The sequence below is a fragment of the Amia ocellicauda genome, chromosome 4 (assembly GCF_036373705.1).
Source record: "Amia ocellicauda isolate fAmiCal2 chromosome 4, fAmiCal2.hap1, whole genome shotgun sequence".
Classification (NCBI taxonomy): domain Eukaryota; kingdom Metazoa; phylum Chordata; class Actinopteri; order Amiiformes; family Amiidae; genus Amia; species Amia ocellicauda.
In genome coordinates this window covers 34,065,588-34,092,812 of record NC_089853.1, presented here as the reverse complement: position 1 = coordinate 34,092,812, position 27,225 = coordinate 34,065,588, and the positions used below count along the sequence as shown (strand labels likewise).

The window sequence follows — 27,225 nt, the reverse complement described above, 5'->3', positions numbered from 1 at the left end:
CTGCAGGCCAGGGAAATATTAACTTGTTTCCAAGTATGCTGAAACTGATCTCTATCAATACTGTATAAATAACAGGCACAACCCCTTCACCTTTAATTATTTAGGGAATGTTGTGTAAATCCTTTTTGTGTGACTTCCCAGGAAGCAGAAAAGCACCTAGATATGAAACTGACACCAAGTGTGGTAATATTAATTCAGGGATGTGCAAGTGCCACATCAGGCAATGAGAGTGTCAAATGTTTGTTTTCCTGGGATTGTTGTTGAGTTGTGTGTTTTGTGTTGAGCATGGAACTGGTGTAATTTGAGTCTATTGTAAAGATGAAGTAAGCAAATACACATTTGCGAGCCATGAAATATTGATCTCCTTGACTGAAAACATTTTTAAATGGTACAGCCATGGAATGAATATGTGATAACTTTAGGAATATATATTTTTAATTTCTGTGATTGGATTTGTTTTTGTCTTTTCAATTAAAGCTCTTACAAAAATGCCTAAATACAATATTTAGTCTTTTAAACCCTGCTTGTGTGTGTACACACACATATATATATATATATATATATATATATATATATATATATATATATATATATATGTATATGTATATATATATGTGTGTGTGTGTGTATATATATATGTATATATGTGTATATATATATATATATATATATATATATATATATATATATATGTGTGTGTGTGTGTGTGTGTGTGTATATATATATATATGTATGTACACACACACTTGTTGTTGCTTCCTTATTTTGAAACTTTACACTTCATAAAAATCTATTAATGGAGTGCTAGTCTGAAGTTTATGCACCCTTAACTCACTCCAATCATTCAATTTGACCCTAAGCTTAATAAGAGGAAAAAATTATAATTGATAACAAGTATAGTTTGAATTGCCAAATATCAATACAAATATTTTAAGCTGTAGAGAATTACAACTCTGTCTGTGTGAATTTGTTATGACATGATCAATCAAGAATCCTATGTTCAGGCTAGTTCTCTTATAGTATTTGCTTTACCTCAGTGCTTATTGCCTGTAATGTTTCCTGTAGTACCCTTTTTTAGTAAGCTTTGACCTTTTAAAATACAGAGATCGTGATCTTTCAGTCCCCTCTATTATCACTGTGAGTCATGGCCTAGGGCAGAAAACACTCACTGAAGCTGGTAAGGTCATGACTCCTTTGTGTTATTCAGCTTTGCGTGGAAGAAAGGTACATTGACAATGCATTTCAATTCTAAATGCAATATATTGTCTTGTTCTAATGAACTTTGGATTACTCTTGACTGTTAGCTTAGATGATACGTGACAAGAACCTCCTACTCATCCCATTTAAAATATGTTTAAACCAGGGTCATTTATATATTAATATATGTAGGCGATTAAAGGAATAAAGATGTATGTTTTAGGATACAACACGTAAACAGCTGACTTAAGCAGATGCTGGGCTGATCCGGGAAGGCCTTATTCTGGTAGCTGTTTTTTTTAAATTGCAGTTGATTTTTTTTTTTTTTCACTTGTGCTTACAAAAACAAAACAGAGCCATGGGCAGATATTAATTGGCTCACTTCCTGCCTTCGAAACAACTGTCCTGTTTTACTGTTGAGAATACACAGATTAGCAGAAGAAAATAGAAACTTTTAAGAACTGAAAGTAGCACATATGGCATTCTAAAACACAAGCATTTCCTCAACAAGTATAAAATATGAACTATAAAAGGGACATTTGCATAATCTTAAAAAATAGAATTAAACCTTTTTTTTGTTTTATTCAACTAAATAAACCTGAAGTCAAGTGAACTTGTTTTGTTCTTTCTTAATTTTGGATCAGTGTTTTAATCTGTTGTTAGTTTAATTGAATGGCCACTAATAAGTGCATGTGTATGTGGTGAAAGCCACAGTGACCGTCTATGAGCAGTGAGAGAAGTTTTCCGCTGGGCAGCTTTCTGTTAGTGTCCAGGCTCTGACATGTTTCCGTGTTTACATGCAGTAGGTCTGTGTTAACCTATACACACATTTTATAAGCAAAGTTATTACACACAATGCAGTATTCCATTTTTTTTTTTTCCTAATGCTCAGACCACTTATTTACAAGTTATTGTTAATATCTTATCCAAAAGGTACTTTGAAATTTGGAGTAGAAATTGTAGAGAAGAAGAGAAATACACTTTTTCCATCTAGGAGAGAATTAAAAATAATTAATGTAAAATTTTGATAGATTTTAAGTTGAACATAACAAAAGCCATTCAGCCCAAATTGCTTATTTTTAGATAATAGAATGTATTGAATGTCCTTTATAAATGGGTTTTAAAGTCTACAAATCAATAATAGATTCCTTATGCCCTTTGTTGCCAATGCCCAGCAGTGGACAGAGCTCGACCCTCAGTTTTGAACAGGGTCTGCCTGAGCTCAGCCCACATCAGTGGTTAACACTGAGAGGATGTTGATCTCTGTGACCATGAACAATTGCAGTTTGTCTCGGAGCAGAATCAAGGCTCTGTAGAAGAGTGGATGTGATGTGAATTTCCAAGATGTCATGATGAGGTTCACAGTAAGCAGCAGTAATGTGTTTTTGACAAGTGTAGGAGGAACGTTGCTTAATGAACATAATCATGTGAGCTGCCGTCTGGCTGTGGGTGTAATGGGTATCTGATGGTTTTGGGGGGAAGGATTCTCCATGAGGGATCTCAACGCTTGAGTGGGTGGTCATTTGCTCAGGAACTCCAGACCCTGCATTTTAGCCCATGTCACTTTGTATAATTTTTAGCTATGATTATCTTTACTTCATAGGTACACTTTCCATTAGGCAAGTTTTGGTATTCAAGTAATTTTTCCAAATAATCCCCATTTTCAGATGAGAGGCATAAGTTAACAGTGGAAGAGGAACTTGTTTATTTCAAGATGAGACTGCTTCATTTTCTATATGCACATGTGTCAGTGATAATAAGAGGGAGTCTTGTGAACTTCTCTTTATATTTTTTGTAGGCAAATGTCTTTTCTGATCGAGGCTGGAGTGATGTGGATCAAGCTACAAGCTTATATAATGGCAATTAAATTACATTATTTTTCAGTTCAGTTCACCACTTAAGCTCAATATGCATGCATTTCCTGACATCATAACAGTGCTGCTGTAGCAGTGTAATCAGCCTTATTATGTAACTATACTACACTAGGGGATCATGGCATACACTCTGTCGCCCAGCAGTTTAGAAATTAGCCTACATGACATGCACTATGAAGTTATCTGTTTGAGATTAACAAATTTAAATTCAAAATGAGAGGTGAAGGTGGTTTTTAACAGGTAATGCCCTTCATCGGGACAGACGCTAGTTCCGACCAAGTTACTAAGAACTGCACTCCTATACGGAAGCATGCATATTTTTGGTAGTTTGAGGGTATTACCGTGGCTACACAAAATCACCCAGAAGAACCATTCGACTTTTATATAGTTTGAAACATTCTCAGGTAAAATGTGAAAACATATTTTTCATGACTGTAATAGAGTAAGAGTACTAAATCGACAATCTAAGGGAAAATGTGTTCTCCTTCTCAGTTTTTTGTTATACATATTTTTTTCAAAGACAATTGCTGTTTTGAAATGAGCAATGTGTTAAATATGACTTGAACATGACTGTATTACCCAGTATTGCTTTTAGTTCACAAAACTAATTGTTTTTAAAAGACATCGTTATTGTTCACTAAATCCACTGGAACCACATCACTGAGTTGTTTATTTCTTTGCCAACTCTCGATTTGGCATCTTTTCCACAGAGCTCTCTGGTGACTGTCAATCAACCTCTGTGTTTATATGCAGGCTGAATTGTTCTTCTGTTCGAAAATATTTGTGCTTGGAGTGGTAAATCCTATCACCTAAAACGAGTAAAACAGATTTTAGCGAAGGCCTGGTTCCATGTGTCGCCCATGGCAGTTCAGTTTTTACATACTGATGCTTTTATTCATGCTATTTGAAAAACATGGATTTTAGATAAAAACAGTCTATGTGTGTGACTGACTGCTGTGCCACAGCTGTAGTATGAGAACATTTTCTATTCCTCAGCTCCAGAAACCTGTTCTAGCATATGTTATACAATTTATCAAACATCAATATGTTTATTATGGATGCAGTGGGTCTATACATAAGGCAAGAAACAAGTGTAGAAGTAATAGAATAGGTTTTTGAATTATTCCGTAGATTTAGGATTGGGACAGCCTCTGTGCATCAGTGCAGCCTTTTTTGGCATTGACTTATAGCCTGAGTTTTGTTATATCTGTCACTGCATAAAAATACTTAAATACAGTAGTAAGAAGTGTCCACCAATGCCAATCTGTTCCTGTTTTCATTTTCAGATTCACAGAGAGAAAGACAGTTTCTACCCCATTGATTCTTGTACACAACCCGTTCTACTGGAGCAAAAGCATACTTCTGAATCCACAGGTAAGAAGAAAGCAGGAGCAGTTTATTATTTATTTAATGCTGTGGAATTGACCCTAGTTTCTTGTTAACATGTAAGAATTTTAACTTAATCTCTCCTTACAACAGTAGTTTTGTTAAATGCCTCCTCGTTTGCCTCAAACTGTGTCTAAGTGCGGCTAAGTATACCCTCATTTCTGTGTCTGATGAATTCTGCACAGCTCCTTTTGGGTATTAAGAAGTTTTTACATTTTAATGCAAACATGTCAGCTACAATGATAAGTAAAGGGGAAAATTATTTGTGCAAACCCCTTTTCAAAATATTTCATAATCTCATTTTCTGTGTAATAGTCACAACTAAGAACCCACAGATACTGTAAATGTTTAACACAACCTTTGAAAACATGTTTCATTACTAGCTATTGACTTTTGTGTGATCTAACAAGAACATACATACATTTTAAGAAATATATATATACACACACACATACATACATTAAGGCGGCAGCACAACAAAAACTATTACAAAAGCAAGACTAATCTAATTTATCTTGTCAAATTTAGAGTCAGAGTAGGGATTCCATGTACTGAAATCTTAGCAAATCTGAGCTATAATCATGAGGTTTTTTTAATTGCTGAAATCGCCATATTCTTATGTTTGATAAAGGTTCTATAAAATTGAACAAGCGAACACAACTTAATATTGTGGAAAACTTATAGTAATGGAGCATATAAGTGCTAAAGTTTGTTTTTCCTTCTCTTCTGATTGAAGCAGTAAAAAAATTATGTAGCATATTTTGGGATAGCAATTAATAATATGTAACCTTTGCACTATGTTTCTTGCCAAAAAATCAAACAGCTTTCTGGATACATTCGATTTCAGAATATCTCATCTGATCTTTGTGCTGAATGTTAAACATGATTAAAAATCAAAGGAAGCTGTTTTGAACCCAACACAAATGTGCAGTGTTCTCTTCAATATAGTGAAGGATCTATTGCAATAACTAGCATTAGCTTCTTTATGCCATTGAGTAAAGGAAACTAAACAAAACTAAAAGGAAAAAAAACAAGGTTAATTGATAAACTGTGTTTCCAATTTGTGAAGAGTAGAAAGGGCTCCGTACAAAGGCAACTTCTGTGAAGCAGGAGCACTGCTGCAGCTCTGTCTCAAGAACATGAATGGGGACTTGCCAAAGCAGAACTAGATTATGCTTAAGTTTAAAAAGGAAACTGGGAAGCACCTGATGCCAAGTTCCTCAATGGGGTGAATGGTGCTGCTGTGTGCTTCTCAAGGATGAAGGTTGAACTACTTCTGCAGCTGCCCGGAAGAAAACACTAGGTTAGGCATCGACCGCCCTCAGTCATTGCTTACCTCTGCCATCTGGAATTCACATTTAATGTGAAAGGTCAGAGCAGTGCATGCTTATAATATAATGTGCTCTTGTGATCCTTGTGGGAATCAAACTGTTGTTTTGTGCGAAGAGTCCACTGCATTTTTCAAGTTACGTTAGAACTACATGTGCTGAGAAATGAGTGGAAGTAGGTTACAAATAAGTGCATAGCATTCATGTTTCAAATGATGCAGAGATTTGCATTATTCTTCTGGTGGTGCAGTGGTTTAGCATTTTCAATTGTATATATCAGATGGCTTCAGGATAATTCTTGTTCATAATGATTCACATCAGAGAGTAAACCATGCCTTGCATCAGAGGTTGCTGTAGTGTGTTATTACAGGACATTACAGCTTTGCGCTGGGGGGGGGGCAGCTGTTAAACCTCACACGGCCCTGTCAACTTTCTGACAGAGACGTTACTGAGCAGTTCTTGAGAGAGCGCCAGGGCTCGCTTTGCTTTCTTAAAGTACCTTGCTAATGAAATCAGTCCATGTGTGCCTCTATAACATGGGGAGAAATTGGCCCATTGTCCACAAAGTTTAAAGGGGGGGAAAAAAATCTTTGAACAGCTGTAGCATAGCCCAACCTTCTGTATCTTGTGGAATTGTTCACTCTGCAGAAAACAATAAATTGAAAGCTGATGTAAATGTAACATTTGTATTGCTTTCACTGTTTGTCATTCCTGTGAATAAACTGTAAATAAAGATTGTTGCTATAGAATAAAGAAAAAGGTATCTTTACTCTTGGACTTCACCGCAGTATGAAGCAATAACTGAAAATGTACATATCATACAATTCGTGTGGTGTCCAGTCTAGACAGTCTTATTTACTTAGCTTTTTGAACAGGAAACTTCTTTTAAGATGAGTTAGTGTTATTTCCAAATTTATTTTGTTGATCCTTATAAAGTGCCATCACTACACCCCAACCTTTGTGCAATTCGCTTTTTTATCTTTTGGAATTATTTTATTTATTCATGTGAGTATTTTTTATTTTTTGTAATGGTTAAAAAATCTTCATGCATTGCTGCTCACTGCAGTCTTAATAGTCAGAATGGATGTCATCTGCTATTCCCACGCAAGTTGATGGACACGTAACTATCTGTTCCCAATTTTCTCCATATGTTTTTAAAACCAAATTGGATAATGTAGCCACTGTTAAACATGAGCATGGAAACGGGATATTTGGAGAAAATAAGCATATAACTTCGGGGAAAAAAAACAATTACAATAAGATTACAATAATAGTTGCATTTCTTACTGCAACCCCAGAGGAGGAAGTCTCATCCGAGTCTTATTTTTAGTATGCAGCAGCATTGTTGTTGTTTTTTAACTCGGGATGTGAGTGTGACCAGTTTTGTCCTTAGGCAAGCTGTTAACAATTTTAGAAAGCAGGAAAAATTTGTTTAGAGTATCAGACCATGGTTAAGGTCTTATACTAAGGTTATAAGACCATGGGAATTGGGGAGAATAGGGATTTCTTTATTGCCACTTTGTCCTATCAATTGAATAATAGTATCTGGCATTTATATAGTTCCATTCATCCTGAAGCATGCAAAAATGCTTTGCAATTAAGAGGGGACTTACTTCATCCACCACTGAAATATATCTCACACCTGCATGATACACAGCAGCCATTGTGAACCAGAAGCTCACCACACTGCAGATAAGGTGCAGCGGTATTGAGTTATTTAGCCAATTAAACTACAGGGGATTTAAATGTATGCCAGATTAAGAAAGCCTGAGTTACAATTTAGCCAGGACACGGCAGCATAGCATTTTTAATAACCACTCAGAATCGGGACCACAGTTTAACATCTATAGGCAAGGAAAGTAGTCCAGTGGCGAAGGAGAAGGGCTTGTTACCAGGAAGTTACTTAACAGTTTTTTACCCTATCCTTTGGCTAAGATGGGAGGTCTGTTAATTACTGTGTAGCAACAGTTGTTGTGACACAGTTTCCTCCCCCGACATCCGCAGTCTGTGTAGGTCGATTTGCATGAATGCTTTGGCCACATTCATTAATATTATTGCAACCTAAGCACACCAACGATGTGACTACAATGTACAGCAGTTTCAATCTGATATAAGAGTCAATTCGCTATTATCATAATCAAATGATTGATTGTGGCATTGCATCTTATTGGATGACTTTTGTATCCTGTCTACTGACTGGCAGGACAGGAATGTAAATGTTAAGTACACAAGTTAAGGGTCTCAAATCAGATGCAGCACACTTGGCAATGTTACTGATGATCGGTTTATAGTTTTGCTTTTTTTTTTTTTTTATATAATGGATTAGTACAAATAATTTAATAAAACCTTTTTATGTTTTTCTTTCTCTGTCCCAGAATGCCTGCAGTCTCCCGAAGGGCAGCAGTTTGCACCCAGTGCCGTGTCTGTCATACAGCGGGAATCGGGGAGTGATGCCGACATATTCTCTGGTACCGACACTGGCGATGACCATGTCTTTGGAAAGGTGAGTTTCTGCCACACATTGTCGAGTCGTAGAATGGTCTGGGTGTTGGTACAGAGTTGAGTGATTGTGTCTATGTAAAATAACAGAAGGGCCTTTTGTGTTTTAACATCTTGAAGGCATCTGTTCACAGACGTATGGAAAAAGAAAACTTTTCTCTGCCAATTACAAAAGGTTATGTGTTTATTTTTGTGCGTGGTCATGGGGAAACAAAACAAGCAATAGACAAACAGAGGCTGACTAAAGAAACAGCGCTATGTCATATTCAAAACCGTATTTATTCTTACTGGTAAATTATTAAAAGGAGGGGGATTGAAAGAGGAATTCGAAGGATAATTAAGTCTTTTCCCGAGTCTCTGAAAACTTTGCATGGATCCGTTTCGACAGAAATGTTTGGAAGACTGCTTCAAACCGCCTTTTACAGTCATGTGACGTCAATCATCTCTGTTAAGGGACTCTAGGCAATGACCTCACCTCCCCCCAACCATCACTCCCTAACCAGCCCCCCTTCACCCACTTATTGGAAGTAATTTCTTGTATGCATGAATAGAAGGCTTTCATCCCAGCTCCCTTACAAAAACTTCAGTCTCTGAAGTGACTTACACTTACTCTCTGCAACTACAGCTGTGTTGGACAGTAAGATTTCCAACAACAGCATCCCACTGCTGGGGAGAAGCTGAGGCGTTTCTGTTCAAATTGGAAGAGTAAAGCTACACAGTGGATTTACAGTATTTTAATATAAAGCACATTTTTGTCGTTGTTTATACTTTACTAATTTTTCTTCTTTAAAAACGATTTGTTTATTACAAATATAACCATATGCATCAATTAGCAACATACTTGAATGTTGCTAATTGGATAAGCACTTTAATTGTTAGCACTGTGATAATTTATTAGGGTCAGTATGGTCAAGCTAATTATTTTAGTGGACCACAAAAAATAAATATGTGCATTAACGCATTGCTGTTAATTTTATTTCTGACTACACTGTTTAGCCTTGAAATAAATATTTTAACTTATTTGAACTTACGTCTAATTGTACTTTGATTTGGTCTTTGTTTGTATTCCCAAAAATAGTTAATTTTGTTACATTTAAAATAATTAATTGCTCCCTCTAAAAGTGGTCTTTGTCATGGCTCTTACCAGTTTTAAACTGGCTGTACTGCTTCTTTCTACGTCAATAATGAGATCAATTCTTTTGAACCTGTATCCTTTCTCAGTACTGAGAAAACTTCTTCATACATTTTCACATTCACTTTGTCCTACTTTTAGAAACACGTCATTTTATATGCATGTTCAAATGCACTGGTAGTTTGCAGAATCATATTCTCAGTATTTCAGTGCATCAGCTTTCACCACAACAGATATAAGGAAATGGTTTAATTTATTTATATTCATGGTTATTTTAAAATGGATTCTCTCTGACATTTGATTTATTTTCTAGATTATTTCCTAATGCAGTGACTATTAGTAGAGCACATTTAAAAGTAAACAAAAATCTTTTTAAGAATGTATTACTTTTCTTCCTGACATATTAGCCTGAATTTATATTGCCAATGCAAGGACTAACGTGTTCTGTCAGATATTCATTTTTTCATATGACCTCATGCTGAGTCATATGTTCTGGAAGTGTTTTTCCATGCCCCAGTACTCATAAAGTTTAGCATGGTTATTATCTTGAAGCCGCTGCATCCGTTACTCACCGCTCAGCACTGGCATAAGTTTATTAAATGAAAGCTAATAATACACTTTAATGGAAATGATCTAGTCTTGTTCCCATCTACAATTTCACAAAGGGTGCATTTCCATAAGTTATGTAATATTATTGGGCTGGAAAGATTATTTCAGTATGTCTTGCAGGATTAGTCTTCAGTCCTCAGTGGAAGCTGCTGAGGGATATAACCAAGCTATAATATGCGCCCTCAGTTTTCTGGAAGAAAAAAACGAAAAAAACAAACAAAAAAAATAAAAAAGATAAGGCTGCCTGAAGTTAAACAGAAGATAGTTTTACATTAGCAGTTTTATACTTTACTGTAGTTTATTTGAAATGATACACAGTAAACTTTGACTTACCCTCAAATTAAATATGACAGACTTTACACCATATGATCTGTTTTATTCGTAAGTAGTAGAATGTGTGTCTAAGACGATAAAATAAACCAGACTATTCAGACGCCAGGCAGGTGGGGATGTTCTGGTGTCCTAATGCTGTTTTGAATTATGGTTGCCCCAGCAGACGGAGGAGGCTGTGACAGGGGAAAGTACCAGTGAAGTTTCCGTGTCCTGCTCCTCCACTGACGAGTCGCCCACTCCTGGGCCACCCACTTCCACCCCTGAGAGGAGTTCAGAGGTCCGGAGCTGGAGCACAGAGGAGCTGCGGGAAGGAGCAGAGAGGCAAGGGGCGGCAGGCTGTGAGACAGAGGAGGAGGAGAACGACCGGCTTACCCAGGAACCTTTACGCTCCAGTCTCCTCCGTTCCACCATCCGATCACTCTCTCCATTCCGCCGGCACAGCTGGGGCCCTGGCAAGAATCCCGGGGGAGAGGCCGAGATGAACCAGCGCAGGTGGGTACCGCGCAGCCTGCCTCGCACAGCCTTGCCAGATCCACTTTAAATTCACAAATGCCAGGAGTGGTTTCCCTATTTATTTATCAGGGATTTACCAGGAAATACAGGGGCTTTTAGTCCAAGGGAGTGAGGGCTTTATTAAGTTTCAGTGGAATTATATAATGCTGGATATTTTTGGCTGCTGCACGAGTTCAGGAAACTGAGCTTTTGCTGCTGTTGTAATATAAGATTTATTTTACAACCCTGTTGAGGAATTTCGCTTTAGTAATTAACTTATGATGTTTGTCAACAGCAAACATCAGAAGTCAGAACTTTTTTTTTTTTCCTTTAGTCTACCTTCACTGAATTGTAATAACTTTTATGAACTATTATCACGTGGTCTGGTATTCCATACTGGGTTTTATGGTTTCCTTGGGTTTGGAGCAGAGAAGAATCAATAGCTGGTACTTTTCAAACTAAGGCAACTAAGCATTAACAGACGTATATGGACACCCAAGCTCAGTTGATATTACCAGTTGTGTGGAAACGCTGCTTTCGCTGAGCCTTAACTGGGTGGCCCTGGTATGTCTTCTGTGATGTGGTTTTCCTAATCAGTCCATTAGCAAAGGCTGAACTCTAGGCCAGATAGTTCAGATTCACAGTGAATTATTTCCTATGTTCTTAATTAGCAGAGTAATTAAGGATGGTTTATTTAAAGTCTGCCAAAATTTAGTTTTTTTTTTTTAATGTAATTTAATTTGAAAATTCTTTAGTAAACCTTGAAGACCACCAGTAGTTTGCAAAGCTGTAACAAATTATTTAAGGCAGATTGCCATGGCCCTTTTTGTTATTTCCGCAACCCACACCATAGTATTTAATTTTACATTTCACAGACTTTTATACAGGACTGGCGAAACTTTTACACCTCACTATCTACGTCATTCTGCAATGTGTAACCCTAGACTGGTCCCAGCCTTTATGCCATCATACAGACGAGTGTTGTCCAATTTACAATCTGCTATATATTCCCTACTGCAATGCAGATATGGGAATTTGGGAACTTCACCCTGCCTGGGAAAGCAGTCACATGTTTACCACTGCCTGTCTCAAGCTTGCTCTCAGCCTTGTGACTGTACAATAGCTCCCAGTGCTTCAAGTTCACTCACTCATGTTTTATTTCCTATTTCACTTTGTAGTGTCATGTATAAGACATGATCGTTTTCAAATTCTGTTAAAACAGTTGGCCATTGTGAGAACTCTGCTCCAGGAAAACATTATATGTATATGTATGTGTGTGTATATATATATATATATATATATATATATATATATATATGTGTATATATATATATATGTATGTGTATATGTATGTATATATATATATGTGTATATATGTATGTATATGTGTATATATATATGTGTATATATATGTGTATATATATATATATATATATATATATATATATATGAAATTTGAAAAAGAATACTAAAACATAAGTAAACAATCCAAGGCATATTTAACCTAATCCTAGGTTTCTCTGATCGCACAAAACAGTAAAGAGGGATATTGATTATGCAGACTTTTCTGTCCAAAATCCATGAAGGACTTTAATAGTGCTTAATAACAGTTGAGGAACCTTTAAAGAAACCCAGTAGGAATAGGAGCTCCATGCTCCAGTGTGACACTGTTACACAGCTGCCAGATCCTTCACATCCTTTACTGTGTGCAGGGAGGAGAGGCGGAGGAGGCAGTATTAGAGAAGGATGTGAATCCACCCACAACATGACACGGCTCGTCGTTTCTCAATTTCCTTTATTCCCCCCCGAGTCATTAGCCGTTAGATGCTAGAAACCAAGCTTTTACCCTTCTTTGTCAATCATACATTTACTTTTTTAATTTAATTTAATTTTTGTTTGTTTTTATTTCTCACTCACCATTTTAAGGCTTAGGCATACAACCTACAACCATAAAACTGAACTGTACTTTGTGCATATTATTTTCAGAGCCCACTAAAGGCAGTCTCTCCAAAAGCTATCCATAGGACATTGCACATTCATTGTGCACATCTAGAGTTTGGTGCATTTTTGGATGTTCGTTCAACTGACAATCTAGTAATCTCCGGTTCAGGTTATATTTGATATTCTACTTGTTTTCATGACATCTTGAAGGTACACTGCATCATTTCACTGTAGTGTTTCGGTTTCCTTACTCTGATCATTCTTCATAATTTATTTCCAGTTCATTACGAGGTCGGGGGGATGTTGTAAGGAAGCCTCCAATTCATAGAAGAAGGTATAATTGATAGATTTTCCATTTATTATAATTAATATTTACTCATTTTTGTGCTAAAACTGTGATATTCATGTACATTATGAGGGACAGGAAACTGCAAGATCACAATATGCATTAGCCAAGATGTGTCCCCAGCTTATGCATTTTCACATGAATAATCACATTATTCAATGTAAAGGTCAGTTGTAGGATTCTCTTATAAAAAGTTTGTACAATACTACATACAGCGACACAGTACACCAAAAGGGTGTAGCTGCAAGGCATAAGAGTGGTGGAAGAATTTGAATTCACAAGCAAAATATATAAGGGAATTTAAAGCACTGATGCATGTGCAACAGGAGGCATATTGTGGTGAAAACTCCAATGTTTACTGACACTAGTTTTAACATATTATCACGTAGTTTAGCATAATCCACCTCTTTCTCTTCATAACCATTATATATACTTTTCACCCCAATAACTCCATCCTTTCCTAATCCATGTCTCCTCCTCCCATCTCTTTCTGTCCACTTGCCCCTACCAGTATGAGCTGGTGTCCCTCGGATGTCCCCTTAAGTCTCGTCGTGGGTGAGATTAGTAGCAGAAGGTAGGGTGTGAGTTTGAGCACACACTAACAGCAAGGCAAAATGCACAACCTATGTGGCCCCCCCACCTGCCCAATAGCTGTAGTGGAACTTAAGCATGTTGAGAAATTTTGCATGGCTCTGTGTGCTACATGTCTGTGCTCCTCCTCTCTCTTCACCTCACACAGCTGTGATGTTCTGGTTAGCCTCAAACAGACAAACACAATGAGAGACACTTCCTACTTCTGTTCTGTCTGTCTGTGCACTCTGGATAAGGAAGCTTCAATTCTAGCTTGTCGTTTTGCTTTCTAAACTATGTCTGAAGAGGACTTTAAATTCCTAAAAATAAAAAAATGACAAACATACACATCTACGTTACTTGTCCTGATGTCAGGTGAGATCATATTGTAAATATGACATTTTTAGGACATTTCAGAAATAGATTTTTATACTCCTAATTTAGAATACTATGACAACGTTGTTATTATTGGTTTGCAATCTGTAAAATGTTTTACTGCATATTGTAGAACTATGTGTAACTATGAATTGAAAATGCTATGCTTGTGATCAGACCTGATAAAATTAGTTCTGTAATTTCACTGAAGGGTTGCATTAGAGTGCACTTTAAAGTGCAAATGTTAGGGCAGTGAATAAAGAGTTTAATCATAAAGGGATATTTAATAGACAAGTGGAAATAATAAGAGGCTTCCATTACAGTTGAGTCACTCAGCTTGTCCTGGCTCTTGGTCTCAGTGCTGCTTTGCAAAAACAAAAGCTTGTAAATTGAAGTAAGAGATAGTTATGTTTGTGTCTCGCGTGCAGTGACGGTCCCTAATCTTGCTCCTAGAATCGCGGTGTGAAATGATACTAACACTGTGCTTGCTTGAGTATTATATAAACTTTTATTTTTGTAATCTGTCCTGCCAGCAAAAGCTGCATTTCCTCCCCATACTCATAACTTCTTATCTAAATGCATAGGAAGACTGTATTTTGTATTTGGGTTGGGTTGTGCCCAAAAACACAGGTGAAATTTGCTTTCCTTCCACACCTCACGGGGCAGTTATAGGGTATATGAATAATACTGCATGTGGAAGTAAGTTCTGGCTTGTCTGGAGCATGGGTGCAGCACCCTGGTTTGTTTGCACACATTATTAAAAAAAAAAAAAAAACTCTAACCTTTTACTTTTTTTCTCTAGGAGAATTTGCAATATGTTAATCCTGCTGACAGGTTTCCACAGTTTGGTTATACTGGACTAGTGATCTGTAACTATTTTAAGATCTGCAGGATTCTTTTGTAGATTACTAGTTAATTGGCACTTAAAACATTCACAGTAATGTATGCATGCATTATGAATACATGCACACATAGGGGAGTTACATTGCTGAGGCTTAGCTGAATGTAGCTCAGGCCAACTGGGTCTCAGATGGTCCGTGGTTTGATTTGTGGTCTCCTATCACGCTTTGTGTGTAGAATTGCACCTGAGACAGAGTTGCTGACTGTGTGCTGTGTTGTTGGTCTTGCTGCAGCTACAGTCTAGAGGGCCTGTCTGCAGACCAGGGTGATATCGGGAAGGAGTCTCCTTCACAGGGTGCTTCCCCACATGACTCACGCCGCACCCCCTTGCTGGAGAGCAGTGAGAGGGGCTCACTGGTTTCTCTCACAGAGGAGGAACAGGAGTCGGACCTGGGCGAGAACAGCAGTTTGGACAGTCAGGTAACTGTAACTAATAGTTTTATTGGGTTGTAATGAACAATCTGAGGAAATAGCAAACTGCAATCATAATGTAGTAGATATTAGCTCATTATTGTTATCATTCTTTGTTTGTCGTCTTCTTTAAACATATGCAGTTAAAAAAAAAAAGTTTTCAAAGGTTTTGTATTTACATACTTTTTCTTTTTTTTCTTATTCTTTTCTTTGCCCCTGGGATACAATTACATGATGCCTCAGCCTCTTACCAAATCAGTGTCTCTGCTTACCATCAGCCAGACTGGACTGGACAGTGAGTATATTGCCCCGAGAGGCTGACTTTGAACATCTTTATTAACACTACTGTACAGGCCCATTTACTTTTATTTCCTGTGGTGACACGTAGCAATATGTTGCAGTGTGAGATTAGTTCTCAACCAGTTTGTTTAAGCTAATGTGGTTAGATACTTATAGATTTGGAAGATAACTACCTCTATTACTTTGCATTGGCTGTCTACATTGAGTTTCCTTTGAAAAGGTGGTGTTGTGTATGGCCTTGGCATCAAAACAGATATTTTCCTGGTGTGTTATGGAAATGATGCTTCACTTTAGGTAATGGATTTTCATGCTGTCTTTCTGATTGGCTTTGGTCGTGGATAATTTGCCTTCTCTTTCTGATCACTTTTCCCCCTCACCTCGGTTGTGAATCCAGGTTTCCTATCTGTAGAACCCGCTAGTGTCTCTAAACTTAGGCCTGAAGTGGGCAGGTGGCAGCGCAGTTAGACGGGAGTTTTGCTAGCTGTGTCCCTGTGCTGTTTTAACAAGTGCGTGCTCTGATTTCTTTGTGCCTTTGACCGGAACCCAGCGCTGGGACGAAGTCGACCAAAGAGGCGCATCTCCTTCTCCTTCAACATCTCTCCACTTCTCCCAAAATCTAAAACTGTCTTTTCTATTGGCTCTTCATCCAGTGATGAGGAGGAGTCAGACAGTAAGTAATGTTCACACCAACCCCACCCCCCCAGCTCAGTGTGTTCATACCCCTGTTACTAAAGGACTCTGAAATAAACCAACTTCTAATCAGTGTGCGTCTTCCTGCTAAAATGTGGAATAATCAATATGTTCTTGCTGATTGGGAAATTGCATACATTTTAATAAGGACAAAAAATTATTTTAAGCTTTTGTTTTTTGTTTTTTGTGGATATGGATCTTTATAATGCGTTTACTTTTTCTTAACATTATTGTTGCTGTGATTTTTGTACCTTTAATAATAGAAGGGCTGTCTAAAAAAATGTACCCATTGTAACCCATTTTAGTAGGTATGAATTAGATAAAGACAGAATAATGTTTTGGCCCCATGTTCTCTAGCAGGTTGATGATTTGTTGATTGGTCAGCTAATTTCTTTATTTGTGAATTACATATTCTTTTACATTGTCTGTAGATTTTGTTTGTATCAGAATTGTTCCTAAAACAAAATACGTAAAATGTGAAACTTCACAACATGCTTTTCTTATAGAAGAAAATACAATATTTAAATAAAACATTCCTCACCATGCTAGAACTAAAATTCTAGAATTACACTTATTACTGAAATATACATCTTTAACTATTTTTTATATATAACACTTTAAATAAAAAAAATGTATGCTACTTTTAAAATACTCTCTCCAATTTATATAAAATTCTGATTAGGATAGTTGTATTATTATTTATATATTTATTCTCAGACACCCTTATCCAGGGCAACTTGCAGGTTACACCAGTGTTCATTACAAAATTCAGTTCGAGTACATTTAATTTTATTTTTTGTTAAAAGCAGAAGATTTTTTTATCAAGACTGATTTCCACAGATTTCACCTTTTCCTACCATTTTTGGAAAATATTGCCTTTATTTAAGTAAATTAATTATTTAAAGTTTTTTATTTTGTATATATTTAATCTTTTAATGTTACAGTCCTGTTGTGGTATTAACTTATTCCTCAATCATAATCCAGCACTGAGGTCTCAGTGTACAGACTGCCCCTTTAAAAAGACTCCAGCTGCGTACAAAGACCTTGTCAAAAATCCAAACCGCCATCTGGAATAACCATCCATCTCTTTCTTTTTTTTATTTTCAATATCTAGAGCAGCCTCTGCATAAATGGAGATGTTATCCAACATTATTAAAAAAATGCAGAGAGACCAGAGTAATGTGCCCAAGTAGTGTTTTAATGCATACATATAGAGACCCAACAGCTGTTCAAATCTGGAGGAGTTTTTGTTTTGTTTTGTTATTTTTTTTCTTGGTTCCCATGCCTTCAAAAATATCAATCTTGGGATTTTCCGCCTCATTTTTTTAAGTTATTTTCTGTGCGTTATAACTTCTGGAATATATCATTGTGCCTTTCACACCCATTGAAATTGCCTTCACAGTTTGCAGCTGCTTTACAGTAATAGTCACCTTCAGAAAAGTTCCATTCTTGTTGCCTTTGAAAAACATTCGAAGAATGAAAAAACACAATGCTTACAAAAATTACAAATTTGCCTTTTCTACATTTTCTATATTTTGATGGAGGTTTTTGGGGCTTTTAGGATTTTAGAGTTGGATTATGTTCTGCAAGACTTAATTCTTAGTTAGTAAAACTGAAAATGGAAAAAATAAAAAGTGGCTGTGGCTCCTATCAGAAGCCATAATGGACAAGCTGACAGAGTTACCTGATGTATTTTATTGCAGAACACTGACAAGAACATGTCCTTTTCTAAAGCTGAGGTGTCATTATGCATCATTATGGTACTGCCAAGTTCAGCTTCTTGTGCTGTGGAGGTGTGGGGGTCATATTTCTGTCATGAACAGGGAGTAAAATGCACTCTTCATGGCATATACATTGTGTCCTTTTCCTGACTTTCACAAAATAAAACATGAAACACATCTAATATAAATGTGCACCTATTTTCAGATCCATTGATACCATGTTTATATATATATATCCCTTCAGAAATTCCATTTCGAATTCTGTTGATTTTGGGTCCTTTGAGAAATCCCACACCATTCACAAGAACCACTCCCCTAGTCCCAAGGCGCATCTGTAATGCCTTAGAGCACCATTGTGATTAGTTTTTAAAGAAAATGTAAAAAGACTATATTCTACTTCTGATAACTATAAACGAAAAGAACATAACAGAAGTTCGGTATGACTGCATAAACTGACAGCTGGTAAAATGACTTAATTCCCTAGCATGAGCATCCATCCCGGCTCCTCTACAGCTGGTTCTAATGGTAGTTCCCCCTGCAAGTACTCCCTGTATCACTCCGGAGTAAAGTACACTTTGCTGTTGGTGCTGATTGTGTTTTGCTTTTTCATCTGTGTTGAAGATCAGTTATCTTAAATACAGATACATTGTGTAGCTCTAGAGTAGTGTCAACTCTGAGTAATATCCTCTAATATTCTCAGATGCTCTTGTGTTTGCATTGACCCTCATTTATCTTAAATCCCACCCTTTCCCTGACCATGGAATTTGGTTTGATTTTAAGCATGTGATTACTGTCCTGTCAGCCCAGGCCACTCCGTCTCATTACCACGGTTCTCTTTTTGTAGATATAAGATCATCTTCTATCAGCACTTCCAGCTCATTGGCATACAGGTGAGAACCTCTATCATTAATACATGTCTTCACTTAAATGTGCTTGATAAACATAGTAAAATAGGAAATAATTTACAAATATTTACAGTATTCTAAAAAGGCAAACACCATTTTGCGTTGAATTTGAATTTATTTTTATTTAACTTTAAAGTTTATATTATTTATAGAAGTATACATTTCAAAGGTTTCGGGCATGATTGCGCTATAAAATGTCTTACATAATATTAATAAGCATAATAGAAATATACCCACTGGCTTAACTAATGTGTAAATATGGTTGATGTTGAGCTTTAAGGCTTTTAGTAATAATACCTTCCATTGGCTTATCCCAAAGGAAAAACAAGCCCTTTATAGGTTGAAGAGGACTCTCTAAATCCACCCTATCTGTGTATCACCCACTGGGAAAGACTGTTCTTACTGCACAGCAGTTTTTCCTCAATGCAGTCATGGTTGGAATGTATTTTAAGAAATCTGATAAATCAGCAGATTTAAGGTTGTCTATTTTGTTGTTAGCATTAGTGAGGAGGATCGACCCCACAGTCCTGTAAGGAAAGAGCTAGACGGAAAGAGTGGGACGAAGGTTAGCCGCACATTCAGCTACCTCAAGAACAAGATGTACAGCAGCAAGAAGACCAAGGTGAGCATTTTAAAATCTTACAATGTAGAAACACACTTATAACAACCCCTTAGGATTAGGGTTCATTATAAGTGTTTCAGTTTATTTTATTTTTTTAAGTAAGTGATCAAGAATGTGCTTTTTCAGTTCCTTCCTCTTGCAATTCAAACGATCTTCCTAGAGTTTCATTAAAAGACATTAACAGAATTAACCACTTGACATGTTTAGAAAAGTTCTATATATATTTTGTTCTCAGAAGTGTTTACCAAAGGTTGCCATAATATGATGACTGGATGAACTAGCAAGAGATGTGCCATACTAGAGAGATGTTCGTTTTTTATGTCACAGGTGATTTTTCTATGGGTTTATGGAAAGCAATAATCAAAAGCCTGACAAAATAGTTTGTGTTAATCCTGTTCAATCCTCTACCATATTGAAACAAACATCCAAATTACAGATATTGTTCATATGCCCCCACAGTACATAAGCTTTCCTGTGCATTAGACCCTGCATTATATATTAGACCAAGTTACCAGTTTAGGGATATGTTTTTTATTTTTTTGTTCTTCTTGTTCTTATCTTCATTCTAGTATCTCCTTTTTTAGGGTTGCTTGTGTTTAATATGACAGGGCTTTTTCATCTGAAACATGTCACATTTTGACCCAATAATACAAGTTAGAATCATATGGGCACTTAACATTTATCCTAGAAACGTAAGAAAAACATTTTTAAAGGTGTGCAATGTTGTACACGGTTGTTATTTTTGGCTGCATTGTTTCTGAGGTTTAATGTGAAGGAAATGCATCATTTGCTACCCCCCTCCCCCTTGTCTAACTCCTAAAGAGTACATACTGTGTGAAGATAACTGTGTACATTCAGTATCAGATTACAATAGGGGAAGTATAACGGGAAGATCATCTTTGCTGTGGTTGCTTCCTTTTATGTTGTACATTTTATTTTTTAAAGCCCTAGCTCTACTGTAAATAATAAGAGAGAAGGGTTCAATATTTTAGCTGCTTGTATTTGGCTGGGGGTCAGCATTTGCATTTGTGCATACTTTCAGGGATTTTTGTGCTGCTGCAAATGAGCAGAACCCGTAGATGAAGTTGGTGAATGTTGAAATGGTGTTTGATACAGACAGGGTCACAACTGTTTTCTGGAGAGATATGTATGAATGCTTGGCCTGTGAGATTCGATAGAAATACATTTGGAGATGAAAATAAGGATTTATTAGAATAACTTCAGTTTATAGAATAACTTTAGATTGTTTGTATACAATTTTGATGCGTTATAGTATAGAGATTAAGAATCTCATTAGCATTTGGGACCTTTGTCCGGTTGAACCCTTCTTCCATAACGCCCCAAATTTCAGATGTTCAGGTGGAACCAAAACTAAAACGCCAATGGGATTCTTAATTTCTGTACTATAACCGGTTAAAATGTAATTTTAATAACATTTCCTCAAGTTATTCTAATAAATTTAGGGGGTCACTTTTTCCTCAAACAAGATTTAAGTTTTTACCGTTACCATTCTTATACATACAGGTGTTCCCCACTTTGCAATACCCTGCTATGCATGGATTAATTATAGCATTAATGTATTGAATTAATTCATTTTAAAATGAAATTATAAAAATCATTTAAAATATCAAACTTTAGCAAAACTGAAATGCAACACTCGCCTTGCACAGATAAATAGCATAGCTCTATAAAAAAAAATGTATGTTCACAAATTTAAAAAGTCGCTCAAATCCACATTGAGTCAAAAATCAAACAAAGCATATGCTCCTCAACTGCAGTCAGACTAACACTTAAATAAAGTGTTGACAATGGTACATCCGTTTAGCGTAATTATTTAAGCTCTAAAAAAAAAGGGAGAAAATATTAAAATAAATAAATATAATAATGTGGCCAAAATGTGTTTTCATGTTTGACACCTATTCCTAATAAATTTAGTGTATTTAGTACTAATTTAATTAGTTCTGGATTTCTCATACAAAGCACAGTTCTGCTACATCCTTAGTATAAATATCAATCTTCTGCATCAGGCTCTGCTTGAAAGCTAAACAACAAGAAACAAACGTTTTGGCATTTGTTCAATTTTGTGTTTTGGCTTTTGTTGCAGTTGTATAATCTCGGTGACAACTGCTACATTTTTATCCATAGCTGTTAGATGTAGTACATTGTGAAATATACCATTCAAACCATGCAAAAGGCCTTCAAAATGGTTTGAATCACCTCCTTTACATAGTTTCATCATAGCTAAGTGTTAGTACTAATAAGAAATGAAGGATGACTATTTATTTTAGCTGAATTTGTGCAGCTGCATGCACTGTGTCTTTAAGAGCTTTGGTGCTGAATAACCAACAAGGAACGACAGAGCACCCTCTCTACCCAGTCCCTCATTTCCTCTGCCTACATACCCAGCGCCATGGGAGCTCGCGTGTGGCTGCTGTAGAGGCCGCCTGTAGATCTCTGGTCCCTGACCAGAGTGTTCTCTCCTCCTTTCTGGCAGTTATGTTTTATAAAAAGTTGTGTGATGTGCAGTGCCGCACAGCAAAGCTAATGGGGCTACGATGTCTGGAGGTAGGCTAATATGATTTAAAACATTTTATTTTAATCTGACAGAGCTGATGTCTTTTGTGTCTTTAGAGATCTAGCTACATTTAAGTAATTGTATTTCAAAAAGTCTTTTTCTTTCTCCCTACCCCCCCAATTTTGAGAACTATTTTTAATGAGGTTGGGTCCCCCTCTTTGCCAGCCTTTTGATTTCCTGTTTATATGTGAAGTGAAGCACTTGCAGCTTCTTTCTTTGTGTTTTGCTGAGAGTTATTACTTTTCTAAAGTTTGTAATACATGTATTTTCCATTATTATCCAGTTATTTCCAGTTGCATTAGTTTAAGTAATTTTATTCATAAGTGCTTTCTATTGTACTGGAGACTAGTTAATCGTAGAACTGTTAACAAATTCTACACTTTCTTTTTTTTTGGCTGATAAGACCATGTTTTAAATCTTCGTAATCAACTTTTTAAATTGTGATTTTTTCAATATACACTTTACAAAAGCACACCTACATGCTTTCAACTGAATGTTTTTTGTTTCTTTTTATGATTAACTGTGTGTTTAATGGTCATGAAATATCAGTAGAGAAGGTTACAATAGATGGGAAAGGAAACTAGACAATTATGGGGAACAACATGAAAGCTGCATTGTAATTTGTGACTGAACCGATATGTTTTCTATCAGTTTTCAGTATCATTTTTAACACATGACTTCATTAAACTGCTGTTCTTTAGAAATAAGTCTGTAAATCCCATGGTGTGCCAAACATTCGCAATGACCACATTCAAATGATTTAAGAATTGCATATTCCATATCTCAGTGCTCTTTTTCACTTTCCCTTTAGTTTTGGAGGTGTGTTATCTTAATTTAGGCTGAACCATTTTTTCCTCCTTCACTCCCGCTTCGGTCTGTTATGTCATATGTCATATCTCCCCTTATGTTGAAATTGAACCTTAATTGTAGGTACTTTCATAGATTGAAGTTATGGATTGCTAAACTCCTAACCGTGCCTACTAATCAGCTTATTATTTACCCGTGGCCTGTTAAACGTATATTCTTGCCTCCCTGCAAACCAAAATAGGTTGGTTATGATCATTTTAGATTTTAAATTCTTACATTATTCCTGCTTTCAGCACCTGATAGGTAAATAACGAGTCTAAGTACAGTGTAATTGACCCATACACAACCTGTGGGAGCTGATAGTAATTATTGTGGTTCTAATGGAACCAGTTGGCAGCAGTCCATGATTGAGTGCAAACAGTCAGGACAAGGACTTGAGAGGAGATTAGTGAGGTAGCTGCAACTGATGTTCCTTCTTTCCTTTTCTTTTTTTTTCTAGTTTTGAGCACTTTTCTTTCTTTACACAGGAAAAAGATAAAGACAAGATTAAAGAAAAAGAGAAAGAGACCAAGGAGAAGGAGAAAGACAAGAAAACCCTGAATGGACACCTTTTCAGTACAGTCAGCTCCAGTTTGCCAGCCCAATGCTACCAATGCAACAAAACTTTCAACGCTAAGGAGGCCAGTCTCTGTGCAAGTAAGAACTGAAGTGTTTACCACTCATGTGTAACAGGTTGATCCAGTTGAGGGAATCAGCTGTGTTTTTATTGCTTAGTTTTATGTTTGGAATCACTGTGGGTTTGTGTTAAGTACTGATGAGGGAGACTAGATTGCAATGGGGCTATATTCTTTATTTTAAATATAGGTCTTTGTTACTCCTTACAAATATGTACCCATGATCTTTGGTTATAGGAAACTGGAACCTATTGGGTAAGCAGAGTAAACAGTGCACACAACCACTGAAGGGACACAGAATAAAAAAAAAAGGCATTTCTAGATTATTATAGATTTTACAATTTAGCAATGAGTAACAATATTATTTCAGTTTTTGCAACAGCACAGTTTTAATTAATTAAATCTGTTTTCAAAATCAATATAACACGTTCTTTCCTTACATGGACTTCAAAGTGGTTCTTTCGGTTGCCTTTTGTTATGGATGAGTTGAAAGCTAAAGGTAGTGGTGTATATACTATGCGCTGTTTTTCTGTTGGTCAATACTTGGTAAGCACATCTTCCTTCATTTCTAGTTTCAGTCTAGAAACTCTTCCAAAATTGTGCAGACCTCATTATTTCAAAGTATCATAACAAACCACATATGTGTGTGTGTACACATATATATATATATATATATATATATATATAGTGTGCACAAAATGTACTAATAAATGCTCTATGCAAAGATGCCTCTTCTGCAGTCTGAAGAGGATATTATCTAAAGGGTTTGTTTCACAATATGAAGGCTAGGCTCCAAAAAGGAAGATTGCTAAGTCTGAAACTGGTGAAACATCATTACTTCATCTTAGAAAATCTACATGGCCACTGGATGAAGTAACAAGTACTTTAAAAGGACCAAAGACCATTACAAATGTAATGTAAAGCTCCAGTAAAAGCATTTTTCAGTCAAATTACTATTGGTTTTATCTGAACTGTGTATAGTTTTATTTTAATAATATTTTCTGTTTTCAAGCAGTCTTATCAGTCCTGTATGTAAGACAATAGTCTATGCATGTGCCACCCACCCTCTGTTTCCAGTGTAAGGCTGGTGGCACTGATTTAGAGAATACATGTAACCAGGGCACAGTAGCATATACATATCTCATCATCATCAGCTCATATTGATCCACTGCTGGATGAAGGCCTCCCCAAGATGTTTCCACTTTCTTCAATCTACAGCTTTTCCATGTCCCACCTACAGTTTATGATTTAATCTTGCCATCCTTTATGTGGTTGTCTTTTTTTAATCTCTTAGGATCCATTCCATATTCTGTTTTTATCCTTGGATCCATGCATTCAAATAAGCTCCGATTTGATTCTATCCTATTGGAGGTGTTGTTTTGCATTTTTGATGTTCCCATTATCTTCAATGGTGTCTTTAATTTGGTTCTTACATCTTCAGTAATATATTTCCTGTTAGTGTTTTGCACAGTTCAGGATAATTAACTTTTGATTTGGGGTCTTGACTGTATTTAATTTCTCTTAATAGTTCTGTTATTTCTTTTTATCTTGTTGCGATGTATGTTGTGAGTCCTCCAAATTCTCCTTTCGCTTGTTTAATCTTTCCACCTACTGAGTTTGGGCTTCATATCCAAATGGAAGTTGGATAGTGTCAATAGCTATTTAAAAAAAATCTGTAAACCAACTGCATAACAATATAAAGTATATAGCAACGTGAAATATATGTTAAGGTCAGTAAGCCATCCTAAATTTAAAAAATGTTTTTAAATTGTTTGGGAGTAACAGTATTTTTCTCGAGACAGTGGCCCAAAATGGATCTTAATAATACCTTTGAAATGATCACCATTTCTATTTCAGTACATGCCTTTTTGTGTATTTACATTTTAAATTTACATTTAACACTAAACTGTGCGTGCGTGTGCGTGCCATTGAAATGTGAAAAGTCAAATGTGATGTCAGCCTGAGCTCTGAGGTGTCCTTGGCTGCTGCCTGAGTATTGTCTATCCTGTCCTCTTCCAGACATTGTGAGAAATAATGCTGCTGCCTCTATAGATCAGGCTTTGGAGCTGCTGTAGCAGAGTGTGTATTATGTGCTGCATGTTTTATGGATAAAAAAAAAACCTTCTCAGTGTTAGATTTGCTAAATATTGTCACTTGTTCTCTTTTTAGTATTATACTTTGATTTTGCAGTATAGTTTAGAGCTAATCTGGGGAGTGGGTGGGGCACAGAGCAGAAACAGCAGGATTACATCCTGGTGCAGCAGTTGACTAGTTTAATCATAAAGTTACATCAGCCAACCCCCCCACCGCTTCTCTTGAATCTATGGGGATATGTGCTCATTCAATGGCACGTTGAATCACTGGATTTGAGGAGAGCTTCCTTTCACTGGCGTTTTAATGTTTGTCCTCTGGTCTTCACATTATGAAAAGAGGAAATTCGGTCATTTAAATCTTTTTGTGTCCCACCCAATTGTCTTTAAGCTAAAGTCCAGGATATTTCAATATTATGTCAGACTGTTTCCCATACATATTAAAAACATCTTCAATGTTCATTATGAAAGAGAACTGCACCTGAATCAGGGAAATTTATGATAAACTGGAATTTCTATGAATTAATACATTTTACTGCAATTGCTTGTATGGCACTATTTTACTTCCTACAGTTAATTTTGTAAATCTGATCCAGTAGTTGTATTTTGGTTTTCTGTACTTGTAGTTCTGAATTAGCAGGGGATGACTTTTTAATTTGTGAGTCATTTACTATTCAGAAGATTCCAACTTTTTGGTTCAGTTATGATGATAATTTATGTCATTGTTGTTTGGTCTTAAACTTCAGAAATTAAACATGTCTGTTGTGAAGCAGATTGCTCTTAATGAACTTGGCCACACCCTCCACACCTTTTCGTACCTCTCTTCTTGCCATTGTTTTGTGGTTTGGAAGAGTTCCAAATCTTGGCAACCCTGTGGTTTGGACAGCCTTTTCGATATATTTTTTATTGGTGGAGTTTCCTGGTTGGCATCACAGTGAAATCATCCTGTTGAAGTTGGATTCACTTCTGCCACTTTCCCAAATTCTTAAGGAAACAGGAAAATGAGATGGAAATCTAAAAATAGCCTCCCACACCTTGCTTATATTTAACCCATGCAGTAATTGTTTTATATTTTGTTTAGTTTTTTCTTATGGAAGGTTTATTTCCGAGATGGGCAGTTTTAGGATGTTTTAGATAGGACATATTTAGTAATTAGAAATCTTAAATTTCACACAGGCTTATAGCACATCACATGCACATCGCATATTTGGGTATCTCAGTTTATTGTTTATGGTGAAATATTATTAATAAGCAAAGAGAGGTTAGGGACAGGTGTTGCCCTTTGACCTTTCACCTCTTCAGATGTCCAACTGTTCAAGACTCCTGAATTCACTCCGAATCAGTAAAGGCAAGAGACTAATCAAATCATAGTGTTTATTTGCTACATTTTTGCACCCGATATTTTTGTGTTTTTTGTGTAATGTTGTATACAACATTTATATTTTACT

At 36.3% G+C, this 27,225-nt stretch overlaps 1 protein-coding gene across 7 annotated transcripts in view; it reads left to right on the top strand.

Annotated features, from left to right (window-relative positions):
• The window catches only part of LOC136748306 (A-kinase anchor protein 13), a 131,583-nt gene that overhangs the window by 85,048 nt on the left and 19,310 nt on the right, over positions 1-27,225 (top strand). For 3 of the 7 annotated variants that reach the window (XM_066701932.1, XM_066701933.1, XM_066701930.1), the window contains exons 9-19: positions 4,358-4,445; positions 8,161-8,288; positions 10,519-10,850; positions 13,072-13,125; positions 13,649-13,711; positions 15,216-15,402; positions 15,637-15,688; positions 16,241-16,363; positions 18,949-18,994; positions 19,508-19,631; positions 23,541-23,709. In XM_066701932.1, the coding sequence (XP_066558029.1) occupies positions 4,358-4,445; positions 8,161-8,288; positions 10,519-10,850; positions 13,072-13,125; positions 13,649-13,711; positions 15,216-15,402; positions 15,637-15,688; positions 16,241-16,363; positions 18,949-18,994; positions 19,508-19,631; positions 23,541-23,709 (1,366 nt within the window). The remainder of the gene's footprint in view (positions 1-4,357; positions 4,446-8,160; positions 8,289-10,518; positions 10,851-13,071; positions 13,126-13,648; positions 13,712-15,215; positions 15,403-15,636; positions 15,689-16,240; positions 16,364-18,948; positions 18,995-19,507; positions 19,632-23,540; positions 23,710-27,225) is intronic. The other 4 variants (XM_066701931.1, XM_066701934.1, XM_066701936.1 and 1 more) reach the window with 4 other exon arrangements.